The following is a 19,516-nucleotide window of genomic DNA, read 5'->3' on the forward strand; positions in this document are numbered from 1 at the left end:
AGGATCCAAAGGTCATCTAATAGTTGGCCTCTAAAAATGGAACACGGGCAAGTTATCTGTAGCTAACTGAAGAAGTAAAACCCCTAGGATTTAGGCCAGCCTGCTAATCAGTCTAGTGCAAGAGGCAACCTATGGACTTCTTGGCGAGGTAATGGGGTGATATGGCAAGAGTCCTCAAAGATTTCTGTGCAAGGTAGAGACTGTTGTGACACAAGTAAACCCAACCCTAACACTAACCTTTTCTACAAGAAAAACTATTTTGGCTGGTCTGTAATTGATTTTATAATTGGTTTATTGATACCTATGTTAACGTTGACTTCATTTTGTTCTATGATTTCCTCAGAAGCAGGTTTTTCCTACTGTATTTGAGTTTTTAAAGGGAATAAATTGTGTTATATAACTGAATGCACTGTGGTATCAGCAGCTTTGCTTTTGGCATCTTTTATAGTAGATAAATCCAAGTGGTGTTTTTTAGTGAGAATCCACACAGCAGGTAGCTAGACCTCAAACTAGCCACAACCTGTTTATTAAGTTTCTAGCATCAGAATAAACATAATCAGTTTTTCCTGTATTCAATAACTTAGGCAGGTTCTTTGAGGCAACAACCTATTAGAATAAACCCTAGCCTGTCTTGCTCTAACTATAAGCTACGTCAAAAAATGTACTAGTAAAATGGAATTTGTGTTCAAATTCCAAAAAACAACTCATTATTGCTTGCTCTAACTAGACACACGTTATTTCCAGAAAGAGCACAGCTCACGTGTTTTAAGGGTGATGCCCTCTTCCTCAGAGCTCTGAGGAAGAGGGCATCACCCTTGGAATGCGTATTATGCACCCTTTGGTGGACATGCGTCTGATGGTGCGAATGATATGCCTATACGTAACTAGCTTTTGTGAATATTTTGGAATACTTCCTATCTATGCTTATGTGTAGAGCCACATTAATTTGAGTCTTTATGACTTAATGTTCATTGTAGTACTAAAAATGCAATTATTTATCAAAGGATGCCTTGCATTCTTGCATTGGAAAAGTTTATTTTGAGTAGCAAACAAAAGCAAAAGATAGATCTTCAAAGTACAATTACAATTGAAAAGAGCAATACAACTGCACTGAGACGTGAGTCGCTTACAGAGTGCTGCACGATGTGATCAAAGAACATATCAATTATGTGATCACTTCTATACAGAATACAGAACACTTAAGAAGTTTTTTACAGGATTCCATTTTGCTTGAGCAGACACAACTTCTGGCCATGTGCTGGAATATGCTTCTAAGCATTAATGGGCACTGTTCTTTCCCTAACTTTGGTTGACACAACAACTCCATTTTCCATGATTTCTTCGACCTCTTTCACCACTCTTGTTCGTATTGGTCCTAGACATAGAGGAGAATAGAGAAATTATTTTTGTGTATTTATAAAACCAATATTCTCATATGCAATTAAATGTCTAACAGCCAGAGGAACCCTGCCCAAATGTGTTTAAAAACCTCTTTAATAAATGTCATGATTGCTCTTTGTTTGTCAATGTCATCTTACCCCACTCTGTCTGTTTCCTTGAGACATTGAGTATGCTTTGACTCTAAGCCTTTCCAGGGTACAACTACCCTTTAGACACTGCTCTGAACATTTACAACTTTAGCTTCTGCAGATGCATCACCAGCACCATCACCAGAAGCAGTCTTTCCTGTGACCAAATCAGTGCCCAGATGATCAGAAGAGTAACTAAGAGACAGTTTCTATCTTGATCATCAGTCTCATTATGAGATAAACCCTAGATGACCCTCTTGCACTTCTGGGCCCATGCACAGTAGCACAGGCTGTAAACTCATTATGTTCTTTCCTGATTAACAATCCATTACATATGACATGGATAAGTAGCCCTATACTGAGTGAAATAGTTGGTAATGTATAGGATTTAATTATCCAAGTCAATATTAGGAACTGTTATTTTTAGGAGCCATTTGTAAGATTTAAACCTGTCCTGAAATTTAAGCTGGAAGTCTGATTATAATCACTTGCATCTATTAGGCCAGATATTCTGAACCAGGGCTCCGTGAAACCCTAAGCCCTTGTACACATGGTCGAACATTCCGATGGAAAATGTCCGATCGGACCGCGTTGTCGGATAATCTGATTGTGTGTGGGCTCCATTGGACTGTTTCTGTCGGAATATCCGACAGACAAAGTTTTAGAGCTGGGCTATAAAGCTTTCCGACAACATGATACGATCGGACTTTGTGTTTAGAGAATTCCGATCGGACAAAGTGCCACACATGCTCAGATCAAATTCCCAGACCAAAGCTATTGGCTACTAGCCTGAACGTAGACCCGTTGTAAGGAAATAACATTGTCACGTTACGTACGATCGGATTTTACGAAAACTTTGTCCGACCGTTTCGGACAAAATCTGTCGGACAAAATCCGACAGATTTTGTTGTCGGAATGTCCGACCGTGTGTACAAGGGCTAAGAGTCCTTCAAAGGTTTTGGGGAATCCTTGAGTTGTAGATGACTAACCTCCTATTTGATTGTGTCTGCACAGTTTAGGGGCCAATGCCACCTGACAGAGCTATTATGAGACAAAAAGGTTAAAAAAGGCTATAATAGACCATAGTAAATATAAGGAACAAGCTTAATATTTGGCTGTGTTATTCCAGAGCAATGAAAACAAAGCTCTTCCCTATTGAAACACCTAAACATAACTGGGTGATTCACAATGAAAAAGGTTGATTTGGTTGTAGACATACCTCCACAACCTGTCATTTTTATATATGGCCCAATTATATTACATTTTAAATGTTCAAAATGACTGTTCTGTTTAGAAGGGCATATCAATTATAGTTATGTCACATTTTAGATGTGGGACCCTGAAATGCAGTCACCTTGAGATCCTGAAGTACTTCCAGTTTGCGATCCAGTTTTTACTGCTCCGGAATCTGATCCTGATCCTGATCCTGCTCCGGCATTGGATGCTGATCCTTGTCCAGCGCTACTGCAATTATTGAAAGAAAATATTGTGTTGGCTTTTCAAGACCACAATAAGGACAAAATACGACTATTTGTTCCCCGGGTATTCTATGATGCTGTTCCTCGTTGGCATAGCCATCTATTTTGTATGGCAGTGTGGGCACCAGACACTGACCGGGGACATTGTATGGGCATCCATAAAGGAAACTGGCAGAATCTGTATGAAATCCACACAAAAAATAGAACTTATAAATGCAGTGCAGATGTCGTCATTAATTGTCGTCTCAAAGTACTCTAGTGTGTTGTTACGTTTCACTATCAAGGAGCCTGCAATGGATGATCTTTTTTTTGCATTAGCTTAGAAGCACTCCATAGAACATAATGAAGATTTATGTTTATTCTCATGGAGAAGAAGACATAAGTAATATACAATGTAGTGATTCATGACTTTATTACTGCCTGTCAGGAAGATTCTGTCAGAAGACAGAATAATAGCTGCAGACAAATCCCTGTTGCACGACTGCCTGGAAGAAGAGAAGCGTTAGCACTTGCTAATGTGCAAATGCATATAAATGCGAAAATGCGGCAAATGGACTATTTGAGCTGAGTCATAACCCGGGATCAGTGCCGTCTTGTCTACAGCATTCTGTGATTGTCCTGTTTCCTGTTACCTGCATCTGCTCTTGAAATACTAACCCAGCTTGTTCCTGACTATTCCTGTTATCCACTTGCATCAACCCTAGCTCATTCTCTGACCATTCTCCTGCCTCCATATTTGAAACTTGATCTGTTTGTTCCGTGTATGACCTGGCTTGTCTGACTCTGCTTATGTTTCATTTTCTTTGGAGCTACCAAGTTGTTAGCACCTGTCCATCTGCCACTGGAGCCTGCTCTACGGCTAAAGTGTCAGTCTGTTCCTGCCCTTTAGGAGATCCACTGCCATCTGGCATACTACTCCACCAGCAGCCCAGCAGCCCAGCAGCAAGCACATCTACCAGCACTCGTGCGACTCTGAAGACCTGTGGATGTAAATGCTATACCAACTCTTTCATGTTCTGGAAAGACAAGTGTTACATCCTTTAGTTAGTGAGATGCTAGAGTGATGGTTTTCTCTGGCAGTGTAGGTAAATTTAGACATCCCTGTCTGGTTGCTAGGCCTGTTTATTTTCATTCTGGGCTGGGAGGGTCTCAGGGTAGCAGCTGATGACCCAAAGGCAGTTTCACTTCTCGGTTACCTTCCTCTTCCTTCTAGCATTAGTAGAGAAGAGGGAGAGAGAGGTGGAGCTGGATGTGGTATCTTAAGGAGCCCTGACCAATCCTCAACTTGAATTGTCAGGGGACAGACCTCCTTAAATAATTGGGGTCAGCCCAGCTGGGGAGAAGTTGCTGGGTGGAAGAGATGGAGTGGGAGTGGTGTGGAGGCTGTCGGGCCCAGGGGGATCTCCCCAGCCTTGGGGGGGGGGGTGACCCCGGGCTGCGATCGGGTGCATCCAGGAGAAGTGTTGAGATCCTGGAAGGAGAGGCAGATGAGAGAGCAATTAGAGGACAATGGGAGAGAACACTTCTAAGAGTCTCCATGGAGGACTACTGGTCACAGCCGGGAGGGCTGGTGAGTGAGCAAGGTCGGGAAGACTGGGAAGGCATGCCTTAGAGAGCTGGGAGATTGCAGTTTGAGAGATGGGTGCAGAACCAGTGGAAAGAGGAATGCGGAGATGGGCAGTGGAAAGGGGTAGTGGCAGCCAAGCTGGCTGGCAGGGACTGAAGAGATCTATCTGGCAGTGGTGGCCAAATAGAGGACAGCTAGCACCTAGACTATGCTACACCACAGGAGGAAACAGTGAGAAGAAAGTGTTTGTGCTGGAGAGAGAAGAGTGTGTATACAGGAGTTTATACAGGAGTCCTTCTACAACTTTGCACTAAATCTTCCTGAGCATTCCATAATTTCCAAATCCCTGTCCAAGTTTAACCCCCCTCAAATAAAACAAAACAAAGCAATGTACTGGTTTTTGTCTGAGTGACTGAGATAGATGTCTGGCTGGGCAGGGTGACAGGTGAACCACTATACACAGCAACCCTTACAGGGGCATTGCTACACAATATTCCCTTCATTTCACATCCCAATGTGAATTTCACATACCTATCTCCTTCCAGGAGTTTGCGGTATGTCTCAATCTCGCTCTCTAGTTTTGTCTTGATGTCTAACAGATCTTCATATTCTGCAGTCTGGCACTCTATATCTGCCCTGATCTGTGCCAGTTGCTCCTCAATGCCAGTAATCTGTATTTGCATCTGGGAAATCTTCATACAGTATTGTCCTTCTGTTTGTGCTAGATTTTCTTCAAGAGATTTTTTCTGTTCACGAGAAAACAAACAAATCATCAAATTTATATTCTGACACAATCACGCAGTCTACCATTGTGTGTTATGCCTTTAATTTTGTACCATGGTCAGTTGTGACTGAAGCTCAATCTCCAGTGCTTGAAGTGTCTTCTTTAAGTCTGAAATCTCACTCTTGCTTTGACTTGTTTGTTCTACTGTAGTTGATATTTCTTTCTTCAAACCTTCGCTCTTGAGATAAAAAAAAAAAAAAAAAAAGAAAAAATAAATAAAGCTATAAGTTGAAGTATGCAAAGATCATATGTATGAATATTGATAAGCATTTGTAAGAACCCTTGAATGGTTTCTTTATGTCAACGTCGACCACAATCTTTTCTTCTGTACATTTTTCTTTCAAAAATACAAAAAATTCAAGCTGGCAATATCATACAAAATGGTTTAGGTCATTCAGAATAGTTCATTAGCTGGCAACAGTCAAATTCTTCCTGGATTTCTCAGTGGCCTTCTGAGACGTGAGAGTATTTTTGGTCAGCTTTTGACTTCTACAACCAGGTGAAAGTACCGTACCCGATTAGAAACTTCCTTTTTTTTTTAGTTCCTACACAATGTCCCAACCATCTGCTTCTATTAGTGTCATACTGTTTTTTTTTAGACAATCAAAACTTTAATATAGGTTAATGAAGAGTGAATGAATCTTACCGCCTTCTTGAATTGTTCTTCTGCCTCCTTGCGATTCTTTTCAGCCATAGCCTCATATTGTTCCCTGAGATTGTTCATCTCCTCTAGAAGGTTATTTCCTGGTACAGCATTCAATTCTACGTTAACATTGCTGGCAGATGTTCCCTGGGATCCCTTAATCTCCTACAGATAAAAAAAAAAAAATAAAAAAATCAAAAAAAAAAAAAATCTGCTTCATTCTCACCTTCAATATGGAGCACAGTACAGTTTTTTTTTTCTTTTAATGCAATATATCTTTAGTTTTCTGGGTTGAATGACAGCAAGCATCAGCCAAACCACTTTCTTTGAGCCTAGGCTCTTATTGACCCATCCCTAGCCAGTGACTAGACACTGAAGCAGAAAATTGATGAGCTCATCTCTTCGTCAATGATTTTACACACACAATCAGCATGGTCCATGTCAACACATAAACTGACTGGCTCCTTTTGCTACTTTTTTCCCACTCTGAGCTCTGATGTACAGGAATTACAAAAGTCTAATACAAAGCCAGATTCAATTACATTGCTCGCATTAGAAATATATATATATGTAATAATAACGAATACAGAGCTGAGTTATTTTTGTATTTTATATCTGCCTTGAGCTCAGTGTTAATATTTAATATCAGTCAAAATGTTTCTTTAGTTTTGGATGAAGAGAGACAATTAGAATCCATTTTGAGTGACAAGATTTTTTTTACCAGATAGGCATTGAGCAAAAATCATCTGCAATGGGGCAATAAAAACTTGACTTGAGTCCTAGCCTTCCTCTACTGAAATAATAAAAACACTTTTTATTTCTGTGTATCTGTGGGAGATACAGTATTGCTGCATTTCCCATTCAGTGAACCTGTTGTCACCCCAACAGTAAAGACCTTACAGGGTTTCATCAAGGCCCTCTATTTGTTGGATTTAAGGCGTGAATCCATCCAAAACTACAATAAAATAATTTTGTATGGATTCACGCCTTAAAACCAACAAATAGAGGGCCTTGATGAGACTTTTTTAGATTTTACCTCCTCGTGGTTCTTCTTGAGAAGAGCCAGTTCTTCAGCAAGACCTTCAAGCTGAGATTCCAGATCAGATCTGGTCATTGTCAATTCATCCAGGACTTTACGAAGGCCATTAATATCAGCTTCGACACTGCGTCGGAGAGCAAGTTCATTCTCATACCTGGCAAGATAATCAAAAATATATATGGGTTTTCAATAAATGTGCAGATATACCATTTGCTTTTGGTCAAGAATTGCTATTATTATTTTTTTTATTCAGGGTTTATAACGTTATTACAGAATAAGAATTTTTAACAAATATGATAAACTGAACAGTGCATCGCCAAGACATGAGCACATGCAACTGTAAGTCTCTTTACATTCTGCACAACTCAGATGTGTAGGTAGCATTAAAACATAAGAACATACAGTATCTTTTCCTAGTAGTGGTTGAGTTTGACAAACAGAAGCTTTCTCTTGTACTCAAGAGTGAGGTATCTGTGTTGGGTATTGCTAATATGGTGGAATATAAGGCTGCGTCCAGAACTGCTCGTTCCTTTGTGATGGGTTACATAGTATAATTATAAAGCATAGGCCATTATAAAAATAGGTTATGGTTGGTGGTGTAGTAAGCAACAAATTAAAATAGGCAACGTGGAAAAAAGTAGAAGATATAGCTGGGGAAGGCAGTCTTGGGGATAATCCACTTCAAAGGGCCAGTCATTGGGGGGGTAATATTTGCTCAAGAATTATAATGACCAAGGTGGCAAGATTTCCTGTCTTCTGGGGAATGCTTGAAATGTTAATTGTGCCTAAGCATTTCTATAAACCATTACCCTATGTCTTGAATCCTGAAAAATAGTAGAGTGTGGCTGTGTGTGTCTAGGCATGTGAAGACACATGTCCATCAAGTCCAATGTATGTGAACTGTGCTGAGAAAATTGGAAGGAGCAGGATGGATCTTTTTTCGATTCAACAAAATTCCAATTTTGAATGTGGTTGTCGTCGGGGGGGGGGGGGGGGGGGGGGGGGGCTTGTTGGTGAATCAAACATATTGTAATATGCATGTTCTAGGCACAAAAAAAACAATAAAAAAAAAAACAGTTTCATATATCTGGAATTCCATTCAAGTAGCAGGCCTGGACACAATTCTAAGGGCTTTTAAACAAAATTGGTTGACCCAATGATGGCAAGATAGAAAATTGAATTATTTAGTAGTTCAGGTCGTCTTTAACAATAACAGGTCACAGAACAAATCAAGTCTTGCTTGGGCTGACACCTGTTGAAAGCCTGTAGGGAGTGTCAAAGATACATTACAGCCAACGGTATCTCTCATGCCACTTAATAAGCTGACTGAAAACCACATCCTTATTTTTCACTTAAAGTAGATCGGTGCTGGCAGTGCTTGAGGCTGAACATTTCCTTCAGGCTTGCACAGTTGTAAAGGCTCCTATACTATACTGAAGTTGCTTACTCTGACTTCACTGCACACTACTTAGTTTTCATTAGAAGCAACAGCAAGTTGGATAGAGCTCACCTCATTTCCTGGCTGGAAGACATCCAGCATCATTTAGGCATTTACTATCCATCCTTACTGTACCTTGCATGTCTCTTTCATTCATTGAATTGCAGATCTTTTAAATATGGGGGCTCAGTGACACACGTGGACATTACCTAGTATAGCCTGCCTAAGAATGCCCACAACTCTAGACTGATATCCACCCATGAAAACATTTTTCTATATGCATAACTCCTCCACATCCTCTGGTCAACTGTCTGGTGCAAGGCAGGCCTATAGATTAATGTCCAGGACAGCCTTGTGGGAGTATGTCCTCACTCTAGGTTTAACTACTAGTGGCAGTAAGTAAAGGCACTTGATTAGATTCATAGACTAAAAGCATCTAGTCAATGGTCTTCCAGATGTTTTTGGAGATGGTGATATGTAAAATAGGCAGTAATATTCTCAAGGAAGGGAAAGAGTTGGAATAGGAATAAAAGGGTTGCATCTGAGGAGACCTTAGTGAATCTTGGTTGGGTTTGTGTAGTGACAGCAATACCATGGTGAGAGTAATACAATTTATGCAGTATGTATATATAGTATAAGTATAATATCACCATTAAACAGCCACTTCCATGTTTATGATAAGGATTCAAATGAGCAAAGTCTGCAAAGGGTGGTATTACAGTACTTGATTTTCCCATATTACTTAAAACAGTGGCATCTTAATTCCCCTATTTGGAGGCTCAGATTCCCATGTTATCCTTGTTCTGTAATCTCAAAAAAGATCTAATACCCAAAGGATGCCACTTGTCAATTGGCAGAGCCAGTTTAAGCCTGTAACCTAGATGTTTTCCTTCCTCTGACTTAAATAATCAGTCTAACCAATGGCTTTGCCTTTCGAACAGACATTAAAGTCAACTCACTTCATTTTGAAGTCATCTGCTGCCAGTCTGGCATTGTCACCCTGCAGGATTAGTTGGGCATTGTCATTGTTGGCGGCAATGATCTGTAAGAAACAAATGAGTAGTTCAATCTCTGTTTTAATTCTAACATCTCTACAAGATAAATATATTTTGAATTTGATAACGTTAGCACAGTACAAAAGGTTTCCCTATTTTATTTTTGCAACAGGTTACTGTAATAAAATGAAATTGCAGTAAAAATAACCAAAGAGGACACACATATACAGACTGGTGTGCCCACATTTTTAACTAAGGTAGCTACCATAGGGTAGGGTAGCTACATTTAACTAAAAATGTCAGCCCCACTTACTTACACTAATAATTTTCATATCTTGCCATCTGAGTTCATCACAGCTGGCAGCTTGGTGGTCCAGTCTCACAAATAAAGACTTTTAGTGCAAAACACACAGCACGTCGCCACTTGAAACACTTAGTTTTTCCTGAAAGTGTATGTCAATTTAATATTTATTTTTATTTTTATAGAGTGGGGATAGAATAGGACCACTCTTGGGTCTCTACATCTATCCTGGGCTTCATTTGAAAGACTTCCCCACCCTTACCATCCCAGTGACGACATTTTCACCAGACGGGGAGTAAAGGCAAAATCTACAAGAACAGACAAAAAATATAAATAAAATATTTTTTTTTCATCAGAGTAAGGGAAGATTAGAACTACTGTTAGCTTTTCATTGCTGTCTGTATCCCTCTGCATATTTTTCCTCACTTATTGATTCTAACGGAGCCTCAGATTGTAGTAAATAAACAGTTCTAATTCTTATTGTGCTCCTAACTCCTAATGTTTTAGCCCTTGTACACACAGTCGGAGATTCCGACAACCAAATCCATCAGATTAAGTTGTCGGAAAATCCGATTGTACATAACGTGGTGACGTTATTTAGTTACGACGGGACTACGTTCAGGCAGGTAGCCAATAGCTTTGGTCTAGGAATTTGATCTGAGCATGCGTGGCACTTTGTCCGTCGGAGTAGGCTACACATGATCGAAGTATGACCAATAGGAGCATTTTGTTGGAAAATTTTACCGGTAAGTTGGAAAACTTGGTCTGTCGGATAAATGGTCCGATGCAGACCACACACAGACGGAATATCTGACAAAATGGTCCGATAGGACACATTCCGTCGGAATCTCCGACCGTGTGTACAAGGGCTTATAGTCAGGAAAATCAGTTGTACTGCATATGCAAAGTGTTTAAAGTGTGCATTTTATTTAAGGCACACAACAAACGAACATGTACAAAGGGAGAAAATTATTCTCCTAAAATATCTATTAAATCAAGCCTGCTTTATAAATATGTTTTAGCATCATTGACATGTGACTGGTATAATCACGGCAAGGTTCCTTTAAAAAGGAATACATGCATTATTTACAATAAATCCCCCAATTATTTTATTGTAGCCAAATAAATAACAAACAACTTACTTTAGTCTGTAGATCTTTAATGGTGGTAAAGTACTTAGAGTAGTCTTTTCCTGCTTCTCCTGTGCTACCACCAGGCCTTTGTTTCTCCAAAAATTCCTTAATCTTTTTTTCATATTCAGCATTTGCTTCCTCAAGCTGTCGGACTTTGTCCAGGTATGAAGCCAAACGGTCATTAAGGTTCTGCATTGTTTGTTTCTCATTGCCACTGAAAATGCCCTCACCTCCTCCATAGCCACCACCTGCACCTCCAAATCCTGCATCAAAACCACCACCAAAACCTGCTCCAGCACCACCACCAAAGCCTGCTCCAGCACCACCACCATAGCCTGCTCCAGCACCACCACCAAAACCTGCTCCAGCACCACCACCACCATAGCCTGCTCCAGCACCACCACCATAGCCTGCTCCGGCACCACCACCGGCTCCTTGGCCATAAAATGCTCCTCCACCTTGGCTAAATCCACCAGCTCCTTGACTATATCCACCAGCTGCCTGACCAAAATCTCCGCCAAAGCCACCTACTCCACACTGACCATAACCACCAACACCTCCACCATAGCCTCCTGAGGTGGAGCCCATGCTCACAGACTTGGAGGATTGTTTAAAAGAGTAAGACATGTTTCAAGCAAAAGGTCACCCTATCCAGAGAAAAAAAAGAGCAGCTCCAGTAGAAAGAGTGATTTGTGAAGAAATATCATTCTTTTTATATAAGATCTAAAGGGTGTGTCGAATATTAATGTTTTCTTTTGTTTTCACACAGTACAGTTGCTTGCCAAGTTTTGCCACTGTTTATAATTTGGATCAATTATCATTAATCAGCTTGCATCACTCTAGCCGCTGGTCTTCTCTCCCTTATGATGTTTGTCGCGTTGGCAGTATTTTTTGGGTGGAGTAGACCAGAACACCTAATAAGATAAATCATTTACATTTAATTTTCCCTAATAATTATCTATAAGCGCTGTGCAATATGATGAGACACAACAAAACTAGATATGCTTTAACATACATATTGTTATCTGCTGGGAATTGCAATTTAATCACTTCAGCCCCGAAAGGATTTACCCCCTTCCTGACCAGAGCACTTTGCGATTCGGCACTGCATCACTTTAACTGACCATTGCGCAGTCGTTCCCCACAAATAGAGCTTTCTTTTGGTTTTATTTTTTGCGCGAAAATTTTGGAAGAAAAGCAATATTTTTTACTTTATGCTATAATAAATATCCCCCAAAAATATATAAAAATATATAACACATTTAAGCTAATATGTCTCTACATATTTTTGGTAAAAGAATTGCAGTAAGCGTATATTGATTGGTTTGCTCAAAAGTTACGAAGTCTGCAAAATAGCGTATAGATTTATGGCATTTTATGCATTATGGTATTTTTATTATAAATCTTTTTTTATTAGTAATGGCGCCGATCTGCGATTTTTATCGTGACTGCGACATTATGGCGGATACATCTGATACTTTTGACACTATTTTGGGACCATTGTCATTTACAGTGGTGTGAAAAAGTGTTTGCCCCCTTCCTCATTTCCTGTTCCTTTGCATGTTTGTCACACTTAAGTGTTTCGGAACATCAAACCAATTTAAACAATAGTCAAGGACAACACAAGTAAACACAAAATGCAATTTGTAAATGAAGGTGTTTATTATTAAAGATGAAAAAAAATCCAAACCATCATGGCCCTGTGTGAAAAAGTGATTGCCCCCTAAACCTAATAACTGGTTGGGCCACCCTTAGCAGCAACAACTGCAACCAAGCGTTTGCGATAACGTGCAATGAGGCTTTTACAGCGTCCTGGAGGAATTTTGGCCCACTCATCTTTGCAGAATTGTCCTAATTCAGTTAAATTAGAGGGTTTTTGAGCATGAACGGCCTTTTTAAGGTCATACCACAACATCTCAATAGGATTCAGGTCAGGACTTTGGCTAGGCCACTCCAAAGTCTTCATTTTGTTTTTCTTTAGCCATTCGGTGGTGGACTTGCTGGTGTGTTTAGGATCATTGTCCTGCTGCACAACCCAAGTTCGTTTCAGCTTGAGTACACGAACAGATGGTCGGACATTCTCCTTCAGGATCTCTGGTAGACAGCAGAATTCATAGTTCCTTTTATCACGGCAAGTCTTCCAGGTCCTGAAGCAGCAAAACAGCCCCAGACCATCACACTACCACCACCATATTTTACTGTTGGTATAATGTTCTTTTTATGAAATGCAGTGTTCCTTCTACGCCAGATATACTTGGACACACACCTTCCAAAGAGTTCCACTTTTGTCTCATCGGTCCACAGAATGTTGTCCCAAAAGTCTTGGGGATCATCAAGATGTGTTGTGGAGAAATTGAGACAAGCTTTGATGTTCTTTTTGCTCAGCAGTGGTTTTCTCCTTGGAACTCTGCCCTGCAGGCCATTTTTGCCCAGTCTTTTCCTGATGGTGGAGGCATGAACGCTGACCTTAACTGAGGCAAGTGAGGTCTGCAGTTCCTTGGACGTTGTTGTGGGGTCTTTTGTGACCTCTTGGATGAGTCGTCGCTGCGCTCTTGGGGTAATTTTGGGCGGCCTGCCACTCCTGGGAAGGTTCACCACTGTTCCATGTCTTCGCCATTTGTGGATAATGGCTCTCACTGTGGTTCGCTGGATTCCCAAAGCTTTGGAAATGGCTTTATAACCCTTTCCAGACTGATAGATCTCAATTACTTTCTTTCTCAATTGTTCCTGAATTTCTTTGGGTCTCGGCATGATGTGTAGCTTTTAAGGATCTTCTGGTGGACCTTACTGTGTCAAGCAGCTCCTATTTAAGTGATGCCTTGATTGTGAACAGGTGTGGCAATAATCAGGCCTGGGTGTGGCTAGAGAAATTGAACTCAGGTGTGGACAACCACAGTTATAGTATGTTTTAACAAGGGGGGCAATCACTTTTTCACACAGGGCCATGATGGTTTGGATTTTTTTTCACCTTTAATAATAAACAGCTTCATTTACAAATTGCATTTTGTGTTTACTTGTGTTGTCCTTGACTATTGTTTAAATTGGTTTGATGTTCCAAAACACTTAAGTGTGACAAACATGCAAAGGAACAGGAAATGAGGAAGGGGGCAAACACTTTTTCACACCACTGTATACAGCTATCAGTGTTATAAAAATGCACTGATTACTGTGTAAATGACACTGGCAGGGAAGAGGTTAAACACTAGGGGGCGATCAAGGGGTTAGGTGTGTCCTAGGGAGTGATTCTAATTGTGGGGGGTGGGCTACTACTCACATAGATGACAAGGAGCAGTGATCTCTGTCTCGTCACTTGGCAGAACTGGGAAATGCCTTGTTTACAAATGCATCTCCCCGTTCTTCTGCTCCGTGACACAATCGTGGGGCACCCGGCAGCATTGAGTCCGGGGTCACAGAGCACATGGCAGGCACGCATGCCCACAATGTTTTTCTTAAGGGGGACGTACCTGTACACCTATTTGCCCAGCCGTGCCATTGTACCGATGTATATTGCCGTGCACTGGTCAGCATGTAATTAAGGTGGACCTGCTAATGAACACAGTTGTTATAATAGTGGATATAACCCATTCAAATGTAAGAAAACCCAAACATCTGAATCCAGTAAGTAGTTGTTGTACTTATCTAAAAAAGTTTAATTGTTTTTATATGTCCATATCAATTAAATCATAGAAGCAAAGTGCATCCACAGGCACCGCCTTTTTCTGTAGCGACAGCACTTACACAGATGGCTGGCACATTCTACCATAGCTACAGCAGTATAACTGTGATATTCAAGCAATAGTGGAGCTCGTACATTCACAAGAATTTTTTTTCAAAGAGACTGAGGGATGTGCCAATCAAAGGAGAGAAAAAAAGAGAGAAGAAAACTTATTTTTTTTTGCACAAGAACATGTCAATGACAACAGTTGTTCTACAGCAGTTATTTTTGCAAAGGTTTGGATCTGCTTGAACTTGTTTAAGTAGCAAGGGAATATCCTTTTGTACCTAATTGACCTCTGAATGGTTACTTGCTAGGCAATTTGCAGCTGTTCTGCTTTTTTGTGAATGCTGCAATTGGCTCTGTCCTACAGGGATAATCCCTTTTCAGGGTCCCCCCTCTTTAATCAATACTCATCTCTGCACCCCTTTACCCCCTGTACATTTCACCAATACTCAAAGCTGCACCCTCGCTTTCACCAACGATCACCTCTGCAACCCCCTGTACCCATTTTACCAATACTCACCTCGGCACTCCTGCCCCCCCATTCCCCCCTTTCATCAATACTCACCTTTGCACCCCCACACCTCTTTTTTACCTACACTCACTCCTGCATCCCTCATACCTATTTTTCATCAATACTCACCTCTGCACCTTCCATGTACCTCTTTTTAAACAATGCTCACCTCTGCAACCCATCTGTAGCACTTATTTACCAGTACACACCTCTGCACCCCACCCCGCCCCCCCTCTTTTTCACTAATACACATCTCTGCCCCCCATACCCATTTTACAAATATTCACCTCTACACCCCCCCATGCCCCTCCTTCATTAATACTCTCCGCTGCACCCCCTGTACTTTTTCACCAATATTCACCTCTGCACCCTCCCCCCCAACTCTCTTTTACCAACTTCTTTGCAAATCTCCTGTAACACTTTTTTATCAAGCAGTTTAATGCTAGTTAGTTCAGTCCTAACTAGACCCTCCCGGTTTCTTTCATGTTAAATCAGTGTTCTTTGCAGAGACAGGGCTTAGGAATGTATGCTCTTTGCAAAGAGAGAGTTTAGGAAAGTTATTGTTATGTCACACTTTAAAAAGAAATAACTTCTTCTGTGTTGCACTTATCTGAAGTAAAATTGTATTGAACTCAATGTCTGTGTCATATTGGAAAGTGATTGTAAACCCTAGGACAAAAAAAACCCCAGCAAGACAAAGGCATAATGAGCTAGTATGCTGTCAGTGCTGGGCTCAGCCCTTCCTTCTCTGAGCTGGCCACTCAGCTGTGGGCTAATTGCCAGCTCCTATCACTCCACAGTTACTCAGCTGTTGTTCATATCCTGCTCGTCAGTCCTGCCTACTTAAGCCATCCAGTCCAGAGGAGCTCTGCCTTCGCCTTGGTCAACATCGCAAGAAACATCTCCTGCATTCCTGTTTAAAGTCTGGCTTTGCTGACATCCCTTCTGGCTCCAGATCCTGCTTACTGTTCCACTACTTTGATCCCTGACTTCTGGCTTGGCTCACTATCTGTTCCAGTTACTGAACTCTGGCTATGTTTTGACCACATTTGTTCTTTTTACTTTTTTTATTAAAAAAGTGTGATTTAACTGTACTTCTGTCGCGGTCTGCTTTCATGGTTTCTGACATATGCATAGCATACTAGCTCATTATGAATTACTTACCTGAGATTCAAGCCCTTGCAGCCATCCTCGCACACTGCTCCAGTGGGTATGGCGGTCTCCGGCGCGGTGATTGGCTGGAGCCACGATGACATCACTCCCGCACATGTGCGCGGGAGCCGCCGGGAAACAACACACTCACTGAAGCAATGGTACATATTTGTCATTGCTTCAGTTTGCTTCAGTGTGCATGTGCCGATGAAGTCACCACATGCAAATACAGGGGATAGCTCCTAAACCGTTCAGGCTTAGGAGATATCCAGCGTAGCTACAGGTAAGCCTTATTATAGGCTTACCTGTAGCAAATAATGTGTTGCAAGGGTTTACAACCACTTTAACCACTTGCTGAGCAGCCACCGCAGTTGCACTGCAGCAGAATTGCATGGCTGGGCGAAATTACATTATGTAACGTCGTTTCACTTTGTAGCCACTAGGGGCACGCGCCCCCCCCACCCCTGAGCTGATGCGAGTGCCCGGCGGGCTCCGGCGCTCGCCGCTGACACACCGAGAACCGGGATCTGTGTGTGTAAACACACAGTTTACGGTTCTCTGAGGGTATCTGTCATCTCAACTACACATTCCCCTCCCTTCTTCAGTTATAACACACACTAGGGAACACATTAACCCCTTGATCACCCCCCAGTGTTAACCCCTTCACTGCCAATGACATTTTTACAGTAATCAATGCATTTTATAGCAGCGATTGCTGTATTAATGCCATTTGTCCCAAAAATGTGTCAAAATTGTCGGATGTGTCCAATGTGATAATGTTGCAGTCTCGATAAAAATCACAGATCGACGCCACTACTAGTAAAAAAAAATAATAATAATAAAAATGCCATAAAACTATCCCTTATTTTGTAGACGCTATAACTTTTGCGCTAACCAATCAATATACGCCTTTTTTTATACCAAAAATATGTAGAAGAATACAAAACGGAGGAAAAAAATCTTTTTTTTATATATTTTTTTTATTATAGCAAAAAGTAAAAAAGAATGAGTTTTTTTTCAAAATTGTCCCTCTTTTTTTGTTTAAAGCGCAAAAAATAATAACCAGAGGTGATCAAATACCACCAAAAGAAAGCTCTATTTGTGGGAAAAAAAGGACGTCAATTTTGTTTGGGTGCAATATTGCCAAGGGTTGTCGGGAAGAGGCCCTTGTCCCCATCAATATGGGGGCAAGGATCTTTGGGGTGGGGGTCCCCTCTGAGTCCATACTAGACCCAAGGGCCTGGTATGGACCTGGGGGGGCCCCCCTGCTATTTAAAAAAATAAATACATTTGCCGCCATTTTTTTCTTTACATTCAGCAGGAAGTCAGCTGGCAGCTGATGACTCATCAGTTGCTAAGGATGCAGCTGCTGCCTTCCCGGCCCCCTTACTTAGTACAGTGTAGAAAAAATTAATAAAAAAGAGCAAAACACAAATTGTGGCAAAATCACAGTAAAATCACGGTAAAAAATGCAGTACTTGCATTTTGGATGCGGGTCCATTCAATTCTATTACATGCAAAATGCTGCATTTTGCGGGAAAAAAAGTCCCAGTCTCTGTCCAAAAACCCAGAGGTACTAAAATGCATTGATGTAAACGTGTTCTATAGGAACCCATGTTAAAAAATGTCCCTGCATTTCTGCAAAATGCAAAATGCATCAAAAAAGGCATTAGTGTGAATCAAGCCTTATGCCGCGTACACACAATCAGACTATCCGACGGACTTAGTCTGGCGGACAAACCGCCGGACTGTCTGAACGAGTGTACCTGCCCACACACAGTACTTTTGCGGCAGATTAGGTCTGGCGGACTTAGTCCGCCGGACTATCCGCCGTACTTTTGAAATGAATGGACTTTCCCACACACACACGGAGGAAAGTCCGTTCATTTTGAACGCGGCTCCAGGTAGACTGGACTAGCGAAGGAAGCATCGCTGGCCCCGTCACCTGGTATGGACTTAAAGGGGAAGCCCTACGCCAAAAAAGGTACCAGTTACTTACCGGTAGGGATGAGCCGAACACCCCCCCGGTTCGGTTCGCACCAGAACTTTCAAACGGACCCCAAATTCGTACGAACTTTAGAACCCCATTGAAGTCGTTGGGACTCGAACGTTCGAAATTAAAAGTGCTAATTTTAATGGCTAATATGCAAGATACTGTTCTAAAAAGGGTTTGAGGACCTGGCTCCTGCCCCAGGGGACATGGGTCAATGCCTAAAATGTTTTTTAAAATGTCCGTTTTGGCGGGAGCACTGATTTTAATGACGATTAAAGTGAAAAAAAAGTGAAATATTCCTTTAAATATGGTGCCTGGGGGGTGTCTGTAGTATGCCTGTGAAGTGCCACGTGTTTCCCGTGTTTAGAACAGTCCCTGCACAAAATGACATTAAACGGAAATCACATAATTTAAAACTGCTTGCGGTTTTAATGTTATATCTGGTTCCTGCAATATGGTTGAAAATCATTGAGAAAAATGGCATGGGTAGCCCTCCCTGCCCATTACCAGCCCCTTTGGGTCTTGTATGCATATTAAGGGGAACCCCATATAGGGTTGCCACCTTTTCTTCAAGCCAAACCCGAACATTTTAGTGGTGCACGGCACTACGCTTGCTTAACTTAGCCTATTCACCAGAATGGGTCTGCACTACAATCGTGTGCAATGCACATGGCTACAGCACAGTGTCATGGGTTTTTAGGGGTTAAAAACAGGAGGCAACATTCTTCGTCACCTCTCGTCAAATACTTTCAAAACATGATCCACTATAGATCACTCTTCAGAGTGCTCTGCGACTCAGTTTACACTTGTGGTTGGGGGGACAGTAAAAATTAGAGGTTGAGCTGTAGTTTAACTGATACCCAACCATTCCCCTTAAGCTAAAAAGGCAGCAGAGGGGGATGTATACCTGCCACTGCCAAAATGCTTTGCATCACAGTCTGACAAAACATGTCTGCATTGTTGGGTTCACTGAGCAGCATTGCCTGCCGAATGTGGCCCACTCAAGTGAATAGGGGCTTTCAGCATCCATGTGCAATGCATTCAATTGCGGGGCGATGCTGTGGGGGCAGAGTGACAGGTGGGGGCAGAGTGACAGGTGGGGGAAGGATGACAGGTGGGGGAAGGATGACAGGTGGGGGAAGGATGACAGGAGGGGGAAGGATGACAGGAGGGGGCAGAGTGACAGGTGGGGGAAGGATGACAGGTGGGGGAAGGATGACAGGAGGGGGAAG

The 19,516-nt window shown here is 41.6% G+C and overlaps 1 protein-coding gene across 1 annotated transcript; it reads right to left on the reverse strand.

Moving 5' to 3' along the window:
• Window positions 1-1,102: 1,102 nt before the first annotated feature.
• Window positions 1,103-11,574, reverse strand: LOC143935764 (keratin, type I cytoskeletal 12-like). Its single transcript, XM_077459871.1, has 8 exons — window positions 10,917-11,574; window positions 9,438-9,520; window positions 7,038-7,194; window positions 6,005-6,166; window positions 5,411-5,536; window positions 5,106-5,320; window positions 2,884-2,993; window positions 1,103-1,375 (listed from the first exon to the last, which is right to left on the reverse strand). The coding sequence occupies exons 1-8, from the start codon at window positions 11,532-11,534 to the stop codon at window positions 1,272-1,274; spliced, it is 1,575 nt and encodes a 524-aa protein (XP_077315997.1). The 5' UTR covers window positions 11,535-11,574; the 3' UTR covers window positions 1,103-1,271.
• Window positions 11,575-19,516: the final 7,942 nt, after the last annotated feature.

Source organism: Lithobates pipiens, unplaced genomic scaffold (assembly GCF_037356315.1).
Source record: "Lithobates pipiens isolate NorthernLeopardFrog02 unplaced genomic scaffold, aLitPip1_a1.2 Scaffold_28, whole genome shotgun sequence".
Taxonomy (NCBI): Eukaryota; Metazoa; Chordata; class Amphibia; order Anura; family Ranidae; genus Lithobates; species Lithobates pipiens.

Coding starts and splice junctions, on each gene's coding strand:
- LOC143935764 (XM_077459871.1), bottom strand. CDS start 11,534: ATGTCTTACTCTTTTAAACAATCCTCCAAGTCTGTGAGCATGGGCTCC. Junction 2,994..5,105: donor AAACTCCTGGAAGGAGATAG/GTATGTGAAATT, acceptor CAATAATTGCAG/TAGCGCTGGACAAGGATCAG. Junction 1,376..2,883: donor AAGTACTTCAGGATCTCAAG/GTGACTGCATTT, acceptor CTCTATGTCTAG/GACCAATACGAACAAGAGTG.